Raw genomic sequence first — 20,505 nt, 5'->3', positions numbered from 1 at the left:
GGCACTTAGCATCAATGGTTGGATTTGGGGGTTTAATCACCAAAAAATTATTCCCGGGCGCAGCCACCACTGCTGCTCACTGCTCCCCTCACCTCCCAGGGGGTAAACAAGGGGATGGGTCAAATGCAAAGGACAAATTTCACCACACCTAGTGTGTTTGTGGTACTTTAACTAAATGAATAATGGATATTTCTCTAACTAAACTTTCAATAAAACTAATACAGCTTCAACATAGTAGTCATATTTTTTGCGCTCAAGACACTTCTCTATGACTTCATCGCCAGACGTCTTCTGTTTATTTGATATTTTCATTACTGCAACGGAGTAAAGCTGTGGTCCGTATAGAACAGACCTGGGCAAATGAAGGCCCGGGGGCCACATGCGGCCCATTAAGCTTTTCAAATCTGGCCCACCGGACAGTCCCATATATTTTTTTTAGATCTTTAAGATGGAAAGTGTAGCTGCCGTTATGATGTGTAGTCATGTTTTCAAATTACCATAAGTCTTGAACTATACAGCATATTTCAATGGTTGGAATCTGCGCTTTTGCATAATATTTTAGTGACTAGTGTTGTCCTGATGCCAATATTATTTTGATACTGTCCGGTACTTTTCTAAATAAAGGGGACCAGAAAAAAAATTGCATTATTGGGTTTATTTTATTAGGGTGTGGCGGACCGGTACTTTTCAGAGGCGGTATGGTCCCGAATATGATTCATTAGTATCGTGGCACTATATTAATTCCCGTATACCGTACAAGCCTACTAGTTACTATGGTAATCTACGTCACAGCAGGTCAGACGAGGCACTAAGCAGTGTGGGTGGGGAGCGTTTCCACAGAGATTTTCCAGAGCCTGAAATGTGGGTGTCATGGACAGACGTGGAAGGCGATTTTTTTACAAGAAAGTTTTAAAACTTAGTGAGGTATCACATATATCAGATTGTAGATGTTTTTGGTTTTTTTACCCTTCACGTTCATATTTCGCTGTGTTTGTTGCATTTGGCTTGATAGTAAAATATGTCGATTGAGAGGCGGTGTGACGTTCATAGGTTCTCAATATTCTGGGTTTTATCATTCATAGAAAAAATTAAAATTCCATTCTGTTTTTAAGGCGGTCTGTCATAACATTTTTAGCATTCAATCAGACTTTATTGTGAGGTTTTGTATTAGTTTTCCTAAAAATAGATATACAGGCCCCCAGACACATTTTTTCTCTAAATTTGGCCCCCTGAGTCAAAATGATTGCCCAGGGTTTTATCGTTCATAGAAAAAATAAAAAATTCCATTCCGTTTTTAAGGTTGTCTGTCATAACATTTTTAGCATTCAATCAGACTTTATTGTGAGGTCTCGTATTAATTTTCCTAAAAATAGATATACCGGGCCCCAGACAATTTTTTTCTCTAAATTTGGCCCCCCGAGTCAAAATAATTGCCCAGGCCTGGTATACAACGTATGAAAAATAAGAGAAACGGATATTTTTTGGCAGCCCCGGCCCTATGGTTAAGACACAGAGACCTGGTTCGCCCTCCCTTCGTTCCAATGCCAATTGGAGTCCAGTCCTGTTATGTCCTACACAAACTGTATATCAAGTCATGGTTACCATGGCAATGGGAGGTGGTCAGACTGCAGCCCTTTGACATAGTCCAGTGCAGCAGGACTCATGTGGTCCTCAGCATGTGATGCAGGGCTGCACCCAAAAATGAACCCATGATTGTCTCATGAGGACACAATCATGGCCGACTGAGATAAAACTATTATTGATGCCTTTTTGACGTGTCTGTCCTGTGCTGCCCTGGCAGAGTTGTTTTGCATGGGCTTCAGCTTTACCGCCTTCTTCTTCTTCGTACTCGTCACCAAGACCACAGGACTGGACTATGACAGTGAGACCCGTCTGCACTATTCATGATGTCATCACACACACAAGTGACCAGTCTCACTCTGTCGCAGTCCGTCTGGCCGTGTCGGCGGTGATCGGCGTGGTGGGCGGCGTCCTCCTGGTGATGAGCTGGTGGCGCTTTGGTTCTGTGATGGCGTGCGTGGTGGTGATCGGCCTGATGCTCGGCTTCCTCGTTGCCTCCACTGTCCTCTTCACTCCTCTCGGTAGGACAAACATTTATAATATTATAATATATATACAGTACGTGTGTCCTTTAACACTTTTGACGTGTGTTGGGGGTCATTGTCCTGTTGGAACACCCAACTGTGCCCAAGACCCAACCTCCGGGCTGATGATTTTAGCTTGTCCTGAAGAATTTGGGAGGTAATCCTCCTTTTTCATTGTCCCATTTAGTCTCTGTAAAGCACCAATTCCAGTGGCAGCAAAACAGGCTTAGAGCATAATACTACCACCACCATGCTTGACAGTAGGGATAGTGTTCCAGGGATTAAAGGTCTCACCAACATATTGCTGGGTATTGTGGCCAAACAGCTCCATTTTTGTTTCATCTGACATCACATGGACAAAGATAAGACTTTTTGGAGGGAAGTTTTGTGGTCAGGTAGGTAGGTCAGTCGGTCGATCATATAGATATATATGATAGATCGATTGAGCAACAAAGATACGGTAACACCTTCTGGAGGAAAGTTAGGTAGGTAGGTAGGTCGGTCATATAGACAGATATATATATGATGGATGGATCGATCAACAAGATAAAACCTTTTGGAGGAAAGTTCTGTGGTCAGGTAGGTTTGTAGGTCGGTCCGTTGGTCAGTCGATTATATAGATATATACATGATGGATCGATCGAGCAACAAAGATAAGACCTGGAGGAAAGTTCTGTGGTCAGGTAGGTAGGTAGGTAGGTTGGTCATATAGATATATATATATATATATATATATATATATATATATATGATAGATCGATCGAGCAACAAAGATAAGACCTTCTGGAGGAAAGTTCTGTGGTCAGGTAGGTATGTAGGTCGGTCATATAGATAGATACATATATGATGGATGGATCGATCAACTATGATAAGACCTTCTGGAGGAAAGTTCTGTGGTCAGGTAGGTAGGTAGGTTTGTAGGTGGGTCGGCTGGTCGGTCGATCATATAGTTATACATATATATAATAGTTTGATCTAGCAACAAAGATAAGACCTTCTGGAGGAAAGTTCTGTGTTTAGATACGTAGGTCAGTCGGTCTATCCATCATATATATATATACAGTGGGGCAAAAAAGTATTTATTATTTTATTTATTATTTATTTTGTGCAAGTTCTCCCACTTAAAATGATGACAGAGGTCTGTAATTTTTTTATCATAGGTACACTTCAACTGTGAGAGACGGAATGTAAAAAAAATCCAGGAATTCACATTGTAGGAATTTTAATGAATTTATTTGTAAATTATGGTGGAAAATAAGTATTTGGTCAACTATTCAAAGCTCTCACTAATGGAAGAAGGTTTTGGCACAAAATCTCACGATACATGGCCCCATTCGTTCTTTCCTTAACACGGATCAATCGTCCTGTCCCCTTAGCAGGAAAACAGCCCCAAAGCATGATGTTTCCACCCCCATGCTTCACAGTATCTATGGTGTTCTTGGGATGCAACTCAGTATTCTTCTTCCTCCAAACACGACGAGTTGAGTTTATACCAAAGAGTTCTATTTTGGTTTCATCTGACCACATGCCATTCTCCCAATCCTCTGCTGTATCATCCATGTATCCATTTTGGTATAAACTCAACTCGTCGTGTTTGGAGCAAGAAGAATACTGAGTTGCATCCCAAGAACACCATACCTACTGTGAAGCATGGGGGTGGAAACATCATGCTTTGGGGCTGTTTTTCTGCTAAGGGGACAGGACGATTGATCCGTGTTAAGGAAAGAATGAATGGGGCCATGTATCGTGAGATTGTGAGCCAAAACCTCCTTCCATCAGTGAGAGCTTTGAATGGTTGACCAAATACTTATTTTCCACTATAATTTACAAATAAATTCCTTAAAATTCCTACAATGTGAATTTTTTTTCACATTCTGTCTCTCACAGTTGAAGTGTACCTATGATGAAAATTACAGACCTCCGTCATCATTTTAAGTGGGAGAACTTGCACAATCGGTGGCTGACTAAATACTTTTTTGCCCCACTGTATGTATATATGCTCTATAGATATATATATGTATGATCCCCCTGCAGGTGACAGTGATGTGTTCAGGCGCTCCGATGCGGTTTTCTGGGTGACGTTCTGCAGCATCGTGATCGTGGTCCCGCTCTTCTTCGTGCGTTGGCCCAGAGAGGTAAGGAAGGACGTTGATGCGTTGAGATTTGAAAAAGTGTTTGACTGGAAGTCGTCTGACCGGCATCAGGGGAACATCGTCACATGCGGCGTCATCGGGGCTTACGCCGTCATCCTGGCGGTCAACGCCTACGTCTACACCAGCCTTTCCTACATCACCCTCAACATCCTAAAGCGCCTCCTCAACGACGACTTCAACGCCGGCTTCACCGACGTCCCATTCCAAACCATCGGTGAGTTCCCAAAACGTAGGAAGGCTCGGGCGGCACCACCGTGACCGTGGTTGTTTCCGCTCCAGATTACGTGATGATCATGGTGTGGGTGGTGCTGGGCGTCTCGGGCATGGTCCTGCAGCTCTACCGGGAGCGCAGTCGGCCCTTCTTCCCTCCGAGCCCGTACCTCATGTGGCTGCAGGAGCGTGAACGCCGCAAGACCAACGTGCTGGACCCCAGCCATCACTTCCAGTCGCTTCCCAACCGCTTCATGAGCAGAGCGCGGCAGCTCACGCGCAGGATGGAGTCGGCCGGCGAGCACACGCCTCTGCTGCTGTAACTCTCCGAAAAAACGTTGCTTTGGAATCCCACATAGCGTCGGACTTCCAATATGCGAGGGAGCCGCTGTGGTTTTTCCAACATGTTCTTATAAACTTGGGACGTCACCACTGACTCTGGTCCAACAAGAACTTGACATCAGAAGGTTGTTGTTTTAAATAATGCTTTGAATGTCGCCACATTTTTCGGTTTGCACTAAAAACACCAAATGTCACACATTCTAAACAGCCTTGCATGGTTTTAAAACTCAGGCTTGCCTTTATTGACATTACTTTATTTAAACAGTGCACCAGAGATTTTTAATATAACAATTATTTTATTATTAAATGTGACATTTTTTGCTCAGCTCCTTGCATTTATTTAAACCTGAATGACACTTAACTTTATTCGTATTTTAATATTCGTGAATGTCTGTACACTGTTGTGCCATCACGTTGCTCAGGTTTTCATTCGCCTTTTAGTCGACGTTCTGTTTGTAATCCAAGAAGTATTAAAAACTTGTTTTGAGAAATTTCTAAATGTGTGATTTTACTGTAAACCAGGGGTGTCAAACTCAAATACAGAGAGGGACACAATTTAACACTGAACAAAGCCGGGGGCCAAGGTTGTACAAATTAACCTTTTAGGTGGTAGCGTGTACTGTAGCGTCCCGGAGGAGTTAGTGCTGCAAGGGGTTCTGGGTATTTGTTCTGTTGTGTTACGGTGCGGATGTTCTCCCGAAATATGTTTGTCATTCTTGTTTGGTGTGGGTTCACAGTGTGGTGCATATTTGTTAAAGTGAAGTGAAGTTAAGTGAATTATATTTATATAGCGCTTTTCTCGAGTGACTCAAAGCGTTTTACATAGTGAAACCCAATATCTAAGTTACATATTTAAACCAGTGTGGGTGGCACTGGGAGCAGGTGGCTAAAGTGTCTTTCCCAAGGACACAACGGCAGTGACTAAGATGACAGAAGCGGAGATCGAACCTGCAACCCTCAAGTTGCTGGCACGGCCACTCTACCAACCGAGCTAAACCGCCCCCGATATGCTTTTAAGTTGCAAGCAGACATTTTAGTGACGAGCATTATTTGGTGTCACAAATGTCCTACTGAACCATGCAAAATCCACCCAAAACATCCAATCTTACTTGCTTGTATTAACTTATGCCGTAGATCGACAGAAATTAGTTTTCCACGCATGGGAAGGAAAAAATTGAGTGTAAAGAATAGTTCTTTATACGGCCACCCTCAGTGTGACCTGTATAGCTGTTGACTAAGTATGCTTTGCATTCACTGAGTGTGTACAAGCTGCTTATATCATGAGGCTTGGCCGGCACGCTGTTTGTATATCGAATAAGCGGACGTGACGACAGGTTGTAGAGAACGTTAAAGGCATCGCCTTTAAGGTACGGCCCCCAATATTGTTGTCCGGGTGGAAATTGGGAGATATTCACTAGAATGGTTGCCCGGGGAGATTTTCGGGAGGGGCACTGAACTTCGGGAGTCTCCCGGGAAGATCGGGAGGGTTGGCAAGTATGAGTATTATCCAGCGGCACCGCCTCTGTATAATACCGGCGGGCCAGCTCTAATGTTAATTTGATATTGCGCTCCAGGGCCAAATGAAATTTCATGGCGGGCCAAATTTTAATATTCGTGAATATTAAATTTGGCCCGCGGGCCAGAGTTTGACACCCGTGCTGTAAACAGTTTGTTTTTGTGCTTATTCTAAAGTTGTTCAAACTAATGCAGTGTTTTTCAACCACTGCGTGCCGTGGGAGATTATGTCATTTCACCTATTTGGGTTAAAAATGTTTTTTTGCAAACCAGTAGTTATAGTTTGCAAATTATATGTTGTTGTTAAGTGGTGGTGCTGTCTAGACCTCAGCAGAGTAACTGTGTAATATTCATCCATATCAGTAGGTGGCAGCCGGTAGCTACTAGCTTCGTAGATGTCGGAAACGGCGGCAGGCAGTGTGCAGGTAAAAAGCTGTCTAATGCTTTAACCAAAAATAAACAAAAGGTGAGGGCCCCTAAAAGAAGCCATTAAAGCTTAGGGAAGGATACGCGGAACAAAACTAAAACTGAACTGGCTACAAAGTAAACAAAAACAGAATGCTGGACGACAGCAAAGACTTACTGTGCAGCAAAGACTGCGTCCACAATGTACATCCGAACATGACATGACAATCAACAATGTCCCTACAAAGAAGGATGAAAACAACTGAAATATTCTTCATTGCTAAAACAAAGTACATGCGGGAAATACCGCTCAAAGGACGACAGGAAAATACCAAAAAAAAGAGAAAACAACACCGAAATAGGAGCGCAAGACAAGAACTAAAACACTACACACGAGAAAACAGCAAAAAACTCCAAATAAGTCACGGCGTGATGTGAGAGGTCGTGACCTACTTTGATAGGAGAGTTATATTGATGCATGGTTGGTTATGGTTTAAAGTCTTATCCAACAATTCCGACGACGACTTTTTGCTGCCAACTTAATTTTCTTAATGATTTCTGCTGGTGGTGTGCCTCCAGATTTTCTCAACGCAATAAATGTGCCTTGGCTCAAAAAAGGTTGAAAAAAAACACTGAACTAATGCGGAACATAATTTTTCCAATGCTTAAAATTCAACGCAGTAGAGTCAGCTAATTATTATTAATTAAAGCACTTGTTCATAGTCTTTGTGAATTCTCGTTTGTTTACCTTTAGAAACTGACTGTCAAAGTTTGTTGGTGTCGAACCCTAAGCTGCAGACAAGGAGGGAGGCCTTTTGCAGGAAAACATGATTTATTTAAATACTAAGACAAAAACAAACAAAGGGTTCAAACAAAAAGCGCGCACGTGGGCGGATAACAAACAAAAGGCCTAGCGTGGAAGCTAACAGGTATCTAGCAGGAAAACAGAAGTCGTACTTGTAAAAAGAAAACAAACTTGGAAGCAGGGAACACAAGACAATAAGCTACAAACCACGATCGAAAATAGCTTACCGCAACGCTGCATAGACAAGATATATGATACGACACGACAGGTAGCAACGACAATACGGAAGTCACCGACAAGATAATACAATAATCCAGCACCGACTGGAAGACAAAGCAGGTGAAAATAGGAATCGGGCTGATTGACGCCAGGTGTGGCCAAGTGCCAATCAGCCGCAGCTGAGGGGAAACAGAGCACTCAGGGAGACAAACAGGAAGCTGAACTAAAATAAGAGTGCTGACAGGAACTAAGGACAGGAAATACTAAACACACAGAGGAAAACCCAAAACACAAACAAACTGTCAGTGGTAAGCCTGACACTGACCACTTCCGGTTTGCTGTCGTATTGTTTGCTTATCTCAAAGTTGCTTTAATGCTTTTGGTTGGACATTCTTCCAATGTTTAATATTCAACACATTACTATTAATTAATTAGTATTGATTAAAGAATAACACGTTCATAGTTTTTGTGACTTCTCGTTTTTTTACCTTTACAAAACCGATCGCTTCCGGTTTGCTGTTGTATTGTTTAATTATCTCAAAGTTGATAATAGTTGGACAATACTTCTAATATTTAATATTAAATTAATGATAGTTTGCTAATTATTATTGATTATAGAATAAAACGTTCATAGAATTTGTGAATTCTCGTTTGTTTACCTTTAGAAACCGATCACTTCCAGTTTGCTGTCGTATTGTTTGCTTATCTCAAAGTTGCTCTAACTAATGCTGATAGTTAGTCATAATTTTCCAATATTTAAAATTCAATACAATAGATTTAATTATTATTGATGAAAAAACAACGTGTGTATATTGTAGAGCAGGGGTCACCAACGCGGTCCCCGCGGGCACCAGGTAGCCCGTAAGGACCAGATGAGTCGCCCGCTGGCCTGTTCTAAAAATAGCTCAAATAGCAGCACTTACCAGTGAGCTGCCTCTATTTTTGAAATGTTATTTATTTACTAGCAAGCTGGTCTCGCTTTGCTCGACATTTTTAATTCTAAGAGAGACAAAACTCAAATAGAATTTGAAAATCCAAGAAAATATTTCAAAAATATTTATTTTTTTACTTTGCTTCTTATAACTTTCAGAAAGACAATTTTAGAAAAAAAAATACAACCTGAAAAATGATTTTAGGATTTTTAAACACATATACCGTTTTACCTTTTAAATTCCTTCCTCTTCTTTCCTAACAATTTAAATCAACCTTCAAGTATTTTGTTTTTCTATTGTAAAGAATAAATACATTTTAATTTAATTCTTCATTTTAGCTTCTGTTTTTTCGACAAAGAATATTTGTGAAATATTTCTTCAAATTTATGATTAAAATTTAAAAAAATATATTCTGGCAAATCTAGAAAATCTGTAGAATCTAATCTAAATCGTATTTCAAAGTCTTTTGAATGTCTTTTAAAATTTTTGTTCTGGAAAATCTAAAAGAAATAATGATTTGTTTTTGTTGGAAATATAGCTTGGTCCAATTTGTTATATATTCTAACAAAGTGCAGATTGGATTTTAACTTATTTAAAATCTGTCATCAAAATTCTAAAAATAATCTTAATCAGAAAAAATTACTAATGATGTTCCATAAATTATTTTTTTTATTTTTTCAAAAAGATTCGAATTAGCTAGTTTTTCTCTTCATTTTTTTCGGTCGAATTTTGAATTTTAAAGAGTCGAAATTGAATATAAACTATGTTTCAAAATTTGATTTTCATTTTTTTCCCCCTGTTTTTTCCTCTTTTAAAGCGTTCAATTAAGTGTTTTTTCATCATTTATTCTCTACAATAAACCTTCCGTAAAAGGGAAAAAAAATGTACGACGGAACTACAGACAGAAATACCCATTTTTTTTATATCCATCCATCCATTTCCTACCGCTTATTCCTTTTAGGGTCGCGGGGGGTGCTGGTGCCTATCTCAGCTACAATCGGGCAGAAGGCGGTGTACACCCTGGACAAGTCGCCACCTCATCGATTTATTTATTAAAGGTAAATTGAGCAAATTGGCTATTTCTGGCAATTTATTTAAGTGTGTATCAAACTGGTAGCCCTCCGCATTAATCAGTACCCAAGAAGTAGCTCTTGGTTTCAAAAAGGTTGGTGACCCCTGGATTAAAGAATAACACGTGTATAGTGTAATGTTTACGGTTTAAACCATTATTGTGAAAGTCTGTATCCTTACTGCTGTAACAGGATGTATTGCGCTTCATTAACCGGAAGTAGAGGGAAGTGCCGGTTTTCGACAAAGGAATAAAATAAATAAATAAACAAAGCTCCCGAGCTAAACTGAAAAAATAAGAGTTTTCTACGTCCAATTATTACCTAGATTATTCTGTAATACTGCTCGTGAATAGCTAATCACAAAATACAGTTATTGTAGTGTAATGTTTACGGATTAAACCATTATTGTGGGCTTCACGGTGGCAGAGGGGTTAGTGCGTCTGCCTCACAATACGAAGTTCCTGCAGTCTTGGGTTCAAATCCAGGCCGGGATCTTTCTGTGTGGAGTTTGCATGTTCTCCCCTTGAATGCGTGGGTTCCCTCCGGGTACTCCGGCTTCCTCCCACCTCCAAAGACATGCACCTGGGGATAGGTTGATTGGCAACACTAAATTGGCCCTAGTGTGTGAATGTTGTCTGTCTATCTGTGTTGGCCCTGCGATGAGGTGGCGACTTGTCCAGGGTGTACCCCGCCTTACGCCCGATTGTAGCTGAGATAGGCGCGACCCCAAAAGGGAATAAGCGGTAGAAAATGGATGGATGGATGGACCATTATTGTGTCTGTAACCTGACTGCTGTAACAGGATAAATTGCGCTTCACCAACCGGAAGTATGGGGAAGTGCCGGTTTTCGACCGAGAAATAAAAAAAAATAAACAAAACTCCCGGGCTAAACTGAGAAATAAGAGTTTTCTACGTCCAATTATTCAAATTAGTCTATAATACTTCTCGTATATAGCTCAACACAACATATGTTTTTTTTGTAAATTCTCATTTACTTACCTAAAAGACACGATCACTTTCAGTTTGTGGTCACGTTGAATGACGACAAACAAATGTCAATGATAAATATCCTTAATCCAATGGTTGGAAGTTAAATAACACCACTTTGTTCAATCCAGATAAATCTGTCATCATCCAAAAAAGTGCATCTGATTATATCACATGGCATTAAGTTTTATCACAATTAGCACACCGGTGTCCAATATTGAACATATATTTCCGGTTTTAAAGCGGCACCACTGCGCCTCCAAGCGGCACTTTGGTTGAACAACACAATACATTTCCAAAGACGATAAAAGTCCTGTAAAGATACTTTGTACTTTACAATATCTGGTTCCTATGTGTGACATTATTCATCTATTTAGTTATATCTGCACCTTATTGCTCTTTTATCCTGCACTACCATCAGTCAATGCAACGAAATTTCGTTCTTATCTGTGCTGTAAATGTTGAATGACAATAAAAAAGGAAGTCTAAGTCTAAGCAGTGCTTCGTGGTTCCACCAGAGGGCAGCACAGTACTTCAATTAAAATGGCCTCTCGCACAAAATAAACATGAATATTAAAAATATCAATCAATTAAAAATGAGCCTTTACTGTTGAATTTAGTGACGTTGTGGTGAGTAAGTAAGCGAGACGAAGGAGGAGCGTCAAAAAATGACATTTAGCAATTGTACAATAACGGTGCTCTACATTCGCGCCTTGGCACTATAACGGAAATGCGTTCCTCTCAAACCCTTCCGACCGGAAGTCTCCAACCACTACTAACATCCATCCATCCATTTACGTAAACCCTTTGAAATTGAGTGAGCCTGTCTTTGCACTTTGTCATATATGTATGTATATATATATATATATATATATATATATATATATATATATATATATATAAAATATATATACATACATATATATACACACATGTATATATATATAAAAAATTTGTGTGTATATATACACATATATATATATATATATATACATACACATATATACATAAACATTTATATATACACATACATTTATGTATATATATATAAATATATGTATATATACATAATTTGCATATTTATACATATATATGCATATATGTGTGTGTGTGTGTATATATATATATATATATATATATACATATAGCATTCTATTTTAGTAACTTTGAATTTACAACCCCCCTTGTGCTGTTTTTTTTGTTCTATTTTATTTATTCTATTATTTCTCAACTGTTTGTAAATGTTGAAATTTATAAGTTTTTTTTTTTTTAAAGATAAATACATTTTCTGTAGATCCACAAAAAAAACACGTAAACCCACTACAATAAAACATTTTTGATTTACCGCTGTTTATTAATTTAATCTGAAGGATATTGTGTATTAATCGCATTTTAAATGAAATTGTACATGTTTGTTGTCATCAACATGTTTCAAGTTTATTCTAAGTCGTTGTTTACATGTGAGCCGAAAGAGACAAGGGGTAGAAAATGGATGGATGGTGTGCTGCTTTTGTGGATGAAGTTTGGGTTTACAAAGCATAAAAAGACCAAAAAAAATGGATTTTTAAAATTGTATTTATTCAACCCAAACAGAAAATGGTATCTGGACAAAATCAACATTCAAAGTTTGACAAACAAAGTTTTTGTAAAGTGCCAAAGACGAAAAAAAAAAAGGAAGCCTCACTTAAAAGATTCTGTAAATACTCTCTACACAAAGACAAACACCAACAAAGACACACAAAATAATAATTATTCACCATTTGTACTGCTTGGATTGTGCACGAAAAGTGCTGACACGGTGAAAGATAAAAAATAGTTTTTCTGATCAGTAGTTTCCTCTTGTGCAAGTTTCATTCAAATCATAAAAAAAAAATAAAAAAAAACATATCTCCCATAACCACATCATACATTCCAAATGCCATCCACACGGGATTCTGACGAAGGCACGTTGACCGAGGACTTGTTCGTGATGGCGTCGAGTCAAAAACTGCTTTAAAACCACTTAGGTAACCTTTTTTTTTTTTTCCTGATGAGGTCAGCGACAAAGTCACATGTAAACATCGTGAGAGGAAATAATCGTTCACGCATCACAAGGAAAGAAAAAAAAAAAAGGACAAAGCATCGATCGACCCTCTTGGATTACAAAATAAAAGTTAAATATTCTATAAAACACACTCCAAAAAATTTTCGGTGAGAATTAGTGTTTAAAAAGCGCTGGATTGGATTTTTTCTTCTTGTCCGTCACGTCTTCTGCCTTCTCCTGACCGTCATTTCAAAATAAGGCTCCTCGAGTTTGCCTCGATACTGAGGGATCTTCCTGCAGGTGGCGGGCTGGGCTTTTATTTTGACATCGGGGGCGCTCTTGTGGGTGGGAGCCAGCTCCGGCCTGACGTGCTCGGCGGGAACTGAGGGCTTCTGGGACACCTTCTGCATTGAGGCGGCGGCGGCGCCCCCGAGGTCCCGCCCAGGGACGGCGGTGCCACGTGGGAGGCGGGAGGCGGCCTTAATCGGGGAGGCCCCCTTGGCTTTGGGTGCGGCGTCTTTAGCGGGTTTTGGCGTAACTGCGGAGGGCGGGTTAACCGGAGCTGGAGGAGTTGGCGTCGCCGGCCTGGACGCGGGGGACGCTGCCGCGCGTGCCGCCGCCCTGGACGCGGGGGACGCCGCGGCACGGGCCGCCGCCCTCACCCGCCTCGCCGCCTCTAGTCGGAGGCGTGAGGCCGGGGAGCCGGGGCGGCGTTGAGCCAGGCGAGGACGCTGGCTGGCACTCGGCGGGGGTCGGGCGTCAGCCGGGGCGGTGGCGGGGCGAGGCGCGGAGGTGGACGGTTTGGGGAATTTGGAAGACGGCTCGGGGCAAACCGGACTCCTCGGCTGGGGGGCGGCGGTCCGAGGGGTGGGTCTAAGCCTCAGTTTGGACGCGGCGCACAAGTCCGGCGTTGCGGCTTTACGTTGGACATGCACACTCGGACCGAGGGGCTGCTTTGATGCAACCACGGGTGTGGCGGGCAAGGAGGAGGAGGAGCCTTTGGCGGCGACCGGCAGGGGGAGCTGGGTGGGCTTCTTGGGGGCCGGCGGCGTCATCTGGAGGTTCTTCTTCGCCGCCGCCTTCCTGGGCAGCGTGGGCGTGCAAGCGGGGGAGGCGGCGTAGGACCGGCACGTCTGAGCCGGGGCGGACCAGGAAGACGACGATGTCGACGACGCCGACGAGGAATCGGACGAGGAGACGAGGTCGTCGACGGCGGCCAGGGGGTCCATGTCGGGGGGCGGGGCCGCGTTGCCGTGGTGACCTCCCAGGCCGGGCGGCCCCCTCTGGAAGGCCAGGATCTTCTGCTCCAGCGTGGTGAACTGCAGCACACGCAGCGGGTCGTACTTGCTGAGGAAGCCGCGCAGCGTGTCCCAGCCGCCGCCCACGCGCACCATCACGTGTTTGCCGTGCAGCATCTGAGGACACACACACACATACACACACACACACACACACACACACACACACACACACACACACACTTTCCATCAAACACCTGGAGGAGGACACGCTCCTCCATCCCCCTGCCACCGCCTGACCCAAAAGTTTTGATAATTTCCCTTTTTCTATGTCACCCCTGGCAGGACAACTACGTGCCATGAATTCCGGACTACTATTTTTTCCCCCAACACTTTGAACCCTGCGGCTTATAAAACAGTGCAATGCAAATTGTTTTTAAAAAACAAACAGAATGACTTTTGTCATAATTTTGCCAAGTAAAAATTCTGATTATTAATATAACAATGCCCTGCGATGAGGTGGCGCCTTGTCCAGGGTGTACGCCGCCTTCCATCCGAATGCAGCTGAGATAGGCTCCAGCATCCCCCACGACCCCGAAAGGGACATGCGCTACAAAATGGATGGATAAGGTTTTTTATTGTTTGTGCTATTGTGTCATCTTTTGGACGAGTTTGTTCACTGCACTGTCCTTCCATTTAGTGCTTTCGGCCGGAGTTAGAAGTGCCGATCTGTCTTCTAGCCGTCCATGGCGTTTCTACTCATATGGATTCTTAATTCGAGCAGTGTTTGTAAGTTTTACAATATAACTAATACTTCCATTTAGTGCTTTCCGCCGGAACTAGAAGTGCCGTTCTGTCTTCTAGCCGTCCAGAGCGTTTCTACTCGTATGGATTCTTCATTCAAGCAGAGTTTGTAAGTTTTACAATATATCTAAGACAATTCTTGTTTCCATTTAGTGCTTTCCGCCGGAACTAGAAGTACCGTTCTGTCTTCTAGCCGTCCATGGTGTTTCTACTAGTATGGATTCTTCATTCAAGCAGCGTTTGTAAGTTTTACGATATAACTAAGACAATTCTTGCTTCCATTTAGTGCTTTCCGCCGAAAGTAGAAGTACCGTTCGGTCTTCTAGCCGTCCACAGCGTTTTTACTCGTATGGATTCTTCATTCAAGCAGCGTTTGTAAGTTTTACAATATAACTAAGACAATTCTTACTTCCATTTAGTGCTTTCAGCCGGACTTAGAAGTGCCGTTCTGTCTTTCAGCTGTCCATGGCGTTTCTACTCGTATGGATTCTTCATTCAAGCAGCGTTTTTAAGTTTTACAATATATCTAAGACAATTCTTGTTTCCATTCAGTGCTTTCCGCCGAAAGTAGAAGTACCGTTCGGTCTTCTAGCCGTCCATAGCGTTCTACTCGTATGGATTCTTCATTCAAGCGGCGTTTGTAAGTTTTACAATATAGTTAATACTTCCATTTAGTGCTTTCCGCCGGAACTAGAAGTACCGTTCTGTCTTCTAGCCGTCCATGGTGTTTCTACTCTATGGATTCTTCATTCAAGCAGCGTTTGTAAGTTTTACGATATAACTAAGACAATTCTTGCTTCCATTTAGTGCTTTCCGCCGAAAGTAGAAGTACCGTTCGGTCTTCTAGCCGTCCATAGCGTTTTTACTGGTATGGATTCTTCATTCGAGCAGCGTTTGTAAGTTTTACGATATAGCTACTGTAAGACAACTCTTACTTCCATTTAGTGCTTTCCGACAAAAGTAGAAGTACCGTTCCGTCTTTCAGCCGTCCATGGCATTTTTACTCGTATGGATTCTTCATTCAAGCAGCGTTTGTAAGTTTTACAATATAACTAAGACAATTCTTGCTTCCATTTAGTGCTTTCAGCCGGAACTAGAAGGGCCGTTCTGTCTTCTAACCGTCCATAGCGTTCTACTCGTATGGATTCTTCATTCAAGCAGCGTTTGTAAGTTTTACAATATAACTAAGACAATTCTTACTTCCATTTAGTGCTTTCAGCCGGGACTAAAAGTGCTGTTCTGTCTTCTAGCCGTCCATAGCGTTACTACTCGTATGGATTCTTCATTCAAGCAGCGTTTATAAGTTTTACAATATACTGTAAATAAGACAATTCTTACTTCCATTTAGTGCTTTCAGCCGGAGTTGGAAGTGCCGTTCCGTCTTTCAGCCGTCCATAGCGTTCCTACTCATATGGATTCTTCATTCAAGCAGCGTTTGTAAGTTTTACGATATAACTAAGACAATTCTTGTTTCCATTCAGTGCTTTCCGCCGAAAGTAGAAGTACCGTTCGGTCTTCTAGCCGTCCATAGCGTTTTTACTCGTATGGATTCTTCATTCGAGCAGCGTTTGTAAGTTTTACGATATAGCTACTGTAAGACAACTCTTACTTCCATTTAGTGCTTTCGGCCGGAGTTAGAAGTGCCGTTCCGTCTTTCAGCCGTCCATGGCATTTTTACTCGTATGGATTCTTCATTCAAGCAGCATTTGTAAGTTTTACAATATAACTAAGACAATTCTTGTTTCCATTTAGTGCTTTCAGCCGGAACTTGTAGGGCCGTTCTGTCTTCTAACCGTCCACAGCGTTTCTACTCGTATGGATTCTTCATTCAAGCAGCGTTTGTAAGTCTTACAATATAACTAAGACAATTCTTACTTCCATTTAGTGCTTTCCACTGGAATTTGAAGTACCGTTCGGTCTTCTAGCCGTCCATAGCGTTTCTACTTGTATGGATTCTTCATTCAAGCAGCATTTTTATGTTTTACAATACAACTAAGACAATTCTTACTTCCATTTAGTGCTTTCCACAGGAAGTAGAAGTGCCGTTCTGTCCTCTAGCCGTCCATGGCGTTTCTACTCATATGGATTCTTCATTCAAGCAGCGTTTCTAAGTTTTACAATATAACTAAGACAATTCTTGCTTCCATTTAGTGCTTCCAGCCGGAGCTAGAAGTGCCGTTCTGTCTTCTAACCGTCCATAGCGTTTCTACTCGTAAGGATTCTTCATTCAAGCAGTGTTTGTAAGTTTTGCAATATAACTAAGACAATTCTTACTTACGAAACCGTCCCATGTGTGAGTGCTTCAAGTGTTTTCATGCATATTTGTACGTGCTATCGTAATGTAATCAAGCTAGTGTCTTTAGTTGTAGCTAATATTCCAACACGCTTCAAACGGAATTTTTTTTTGTGTTGTGTCAGTTTCGCAAATTCCTCAGTAAATTCACCAAAACATCACTCTGGAGTTAGTAAGTCTGTTTAGCTGATTGGAGAGCTAGCTTGCGCAGCTAGCGGGTCCATAACCATGGTTTCTGTTTTGTTTGATCACCTATTTTACTGCCCTGTTACAGACACCCTTTTGAAACAATTAAGTAAATAACTAATTTCACAACATCTATTTCTGTGGCTTATATAAGGGAAAAAATCCATACATTTATTAGAATTTAGTGGGTGTGGTCCGAAGAATATTTGTATAAACTTAGACATTTGTTAACTATTACTTTCATCTTCAGTTCAAATCTAGTGACTTTGCGGATGGTGGCGTTATGAAACAGTAACAATGTCAGTGCAGTGTCCATACAGCTATTGAGTGTGTTACACGCTCACTGAGGCCTCATTTTCTCCATCATTTCTGACATTTCTGCTGTCAATAACAGATTATAAATCTACCAAATCCAGCAAAACGACTAAATACGATACTGGGTGTGGTAAATAGGTAATCAAAAATATGATTTGTCTGAGTAACTGGACAGGACAGATTAAAAATAAATACATTATAAAAATAAAAAAAATGTGATTGTTTTTTTTTTTTTTCATTGATTAGGAATCGTTACCTATAATTCATTCAAAAATAGTTTTTTTTTTAGATGTTCCAGTAACTACGGACTATTAGCTATTGTCGTCACACTGCAGTGCACATTTCACAGCCTCTTTGCTGACGCACTTTGCAAAATAGGCGTCCAAAGGGATGCCTGAACGGGCAGTAATGACTTGCATGCTGAGGAGATAAGCTCAGGTTTACACTGGCACGGAGCACAAACTAAGAACATTTAAATAGTTTAGGCACTCATTACTATCACCTGCTTTTGTGTGTGTGTGTGTGTGTGTGTGTGTGTGTGTGTGTGTGTGTGTGTGTGTGTGTGTGTGTGTGTGTGTGTGTGTGTGCGTGCGTGCGTGCGTGCGTGCGTGCGTGCGTGCGTGCGTGCGTGTGTGTGAGACGTTTATCGTGGCAGAACAAAGTTTCTTTGTTCCAAGTCATTATTCACAGTGGGAATATCAAATTCCAGTTTGGACAAGAGGATTTTTGTTAATGCAACACACGGCACTCCTTTCACACTTGGATTACCGATGTGAAGTAACCTCTCATACACACATTTACTAACCCCGTTTCCATACGAGTTGGGAAATTGTGTTAGATGTAAATATAAACGGAATACAATGATTTGCAAATCATTTTCAACCCATATTCAGTTGAATATGCTACAAAGACAACATATGTGATGTTCAAACTGATATGCATTTTTTTTTTTTTTTTGCAAATAATCATTAACTTTAGAATTTGATGCCAGCAACACGTGACAAAGAAGTTGGGAAAGGTGGCAATTAATGCTGATAAAGTTGAGGAATGCTCATCAAACACTTATTTTGAACATCCCACAGGTGTGCAGGCTAATTGGGAACAGGTGGGTGCCATGATTGGGTATAAAAACAGCTTCCCGAAAAATGCTCAGTCTTTCACAAGACAGGATGGGGCGAGGTACACCCCTTTGTCCACAACTGCGTGAGCAAATAGTCAAACAGTTTAAGAACAACGTTTCTCAAAGTGCAATTGCAAGAAATTTAGGGATTTCAACATCTACGGTCCATAATATCATCAAAAGGTTCGGAGAATCTGGAGAAATCACTCCACGTAAGCGGCATGGCTGGAAATCAACATTGAATGACCGTGACTTTTGATCCCTCAGACGGCACTGTATCAAAAACAGACATCAATCTCTAAAGGATATCACCACATGGGCTCAGGAACACTCCATAAAACCACTGTCACTAAATACAGTTGGTCGCTACATCTGTAAGTGCAAGTTAAAGCTGTCTTATGCAAAGCGAAAGCCATTTATCAACAACATCCAGAAACGCCGCCGGCTTCTCTGGGACCGAGATCATCTAAGATGGACTGATGCAAAGTGGAAAAGTGTTCTGTGGTCTGACGAGTCCACATTTCAAATTGTTTTTGGAAATATTCGACATCGTGTCATCCGGACCAAAGGGGAAGCGAACCATCCAGACTGTTATCGACGCAAAGTTCAAAAGCCAGCATCTGTGATGGTATGGGGGTGCATGGGTAACTTACATATCTGTGAAGGCACCATTAATGCTGAAAGGTACATACAAGTTTTGGAACAACATATGCCGTCTTTTTCATGGACGCCCCTGCTTATTTCAGCAAGACAATGCCAAGCCACATTCAGCACGTGTTACAATAGCCTGGCTTCGTAAAAAAAAGAGTGCGGGTACTTTCCTGGCCCGCCTGCAGTCCCATCAAGAATGTGTGGCGCATTATGAATAGTAAAATAAGACAGCGACTGTTGAACGACTGAAGCTCTACATAAACCAAGAATTGGAAAGAATTCCACTTTCAAAGCTTCAACAGTTAGTTTCCTCAGTTCCCAAACGTTTATTGAGTGTTGTTAAAAGAAAAGGTGACGTAACACAGTGGTGAACATGCCCTTTCCCAACTACTTTGGCACGTGTTGCAGCCATGAAATTCTAAGTTAATTATTGATTGCAAAAAAAAAAAAAAAGTTTATGACTTTGAACATCAAATATCTTGTCTTTGTAGTGCATTCAACTGAATATGGGTTGGAAAGGATTTGCAAGTCATTGTATTCCGTTTATATTTACAACTAACACTATTTCCCAACTCATATGGAAACGGGGTTTGTACATACTACATACATACATAAACATATACACACACACAGCATTATACTTACACGTATAAAGATGGTTTTGTCCCCCAGGCGGTAGCGGCCCTCAGACAGGTACTCGATGGACACTCTGTTAGAGCAGTTGCAGGGCGGCCCGTCCACTCCGTGCTCCTGAGGAAATTACAGCAGGTTATGTTTGTCGAGTCATTACCAGGGCGGCCACACCCTATTTTTTCACACTTTCACCGCATTGTGGAGGTCTTTAGCGTACACAAAAACTCAATAATTTGACAGCGAACACAAAACTTCAAAATGGACTCTCTAGCACCACCAAACGATATCCATCCATCCATTTTCTACCACTTATTCCCTTTGGTGTCGCGATGGGGCGGTGGTGCCTATCTCAGCTACAATCGGGCGGAAGGCGGTGTACACCCTGGACAAGTCACCACCTCATCGCAGGGGCCCAAACATTGTCGGTTAATAGAAAAAAGCCTTTCCGAATAAAAGGAGCGAGGCGGGAAAGCATCTGACAGCAGAGTAAAATGTTCC

General features: G+C 41.5%; 2 protein-coding genes and 1 long non-coding RNA gene across 5 annotated transcripts in view; 1 reads left to right on the top strand and 2 right to left on the bottom strand.

The window, feature by feature from the left end:
• The window catches only part of tm7sf3 (transmembrane 7 superfamily member 3), a 45,673-nt gene extending 40,364 nt beyond the window's left edge, over positions 1–5,309 (top strand). Inside the window, exons 8-12 of the mRNA XM_061914025.1 lie at positions 1,802–1,882; positions 1,950–2,102; positions 4,140–4,240; positions 4,310–4,472; positions 4,538–5,309. Of these exons, the coding sequence (XP_061770009.1) occupies positions 1,802–1,882; positions 1,950–2,102; positions 4,140–4,240; positions 4,310–4,472; positions 4,538–4,791 (752 nt within the window). The 3' untranslated portion in view covers positions 4,792–5,309. The remainder of the gene's footprint in view (positions 1–1,801; positions 1,883–1,949; positions 2,103–4,139; positions 4,241–4,309; positions 4,473–4,537) is intronic.
• LOC133560957 (uncharacterized) overlaps positions 1–11,003 on the bottom strand; it is a 47,627-nt gene extending 36,624 nt beyond the window's left edge. The window contains exon 1 of one of the 2 annotated variants that reach the window (XR_009808546.1): positions 10,757–11,003. This is a non-coding gene — a long non-coding RNA (uncharacterized LOC133560957). The remainder of the gene's footprint in view (positions 1–10,756) is intronic. The other variant, XR_009808547.1, reaches the window with a different exon arrangement.
• Positions 11,004–12,301: 1,298 nt separating this feature from the next.
• gas2l3 (growth arrest-specific 2 like 3) overlaps positions 12,302–20,505 on the bottom strand; it is an 85,834-nt gene continuing 77,630 nt past the window's right edge. For both annotated transcript variants that reach the window (XM_061914024.1, XM_061914023.1), the window contains exons 8-9: positions 20,020–20,124; positions 12,302–14,182 (exon numbers count right to left, since the gene is read on the bottom strand). In XM_061914024.1, the coding sequence (XP_061770008.1) occupies positions 12,986–14,182; positions 20,020–20,124 (1,302 nt within the window). In that variant the 3' untranslated portion in view covers positions 12,302–12,985. The remainder of the gene's footprint in view (positions 14,183–20,019; positions 20,125–20,505) is intronic.

The sequence above is a fragment of the Nerophis ophidion genome, linkage group LG10 (assembly GCF_033978795.1).
Source record: "Nerophis ophidion isolate RoL-2023_Sa linkage group LG10, RoL_Noph_v1.0, whole genome shotgun sequence".
In the NCBI taxonomy this organism is placed as follows: Eukaryota; Metazoa; Chordata; class Actinopteri; order Syngnathiformes; family Syngnathidae; genus Nerophis; species Nerophis ophidion.
The sequence above is the reverse complement of the archived record's forward strand: the minus strand, read 5'-3'. Positions and strand labels throughout refer to the sequence as shown.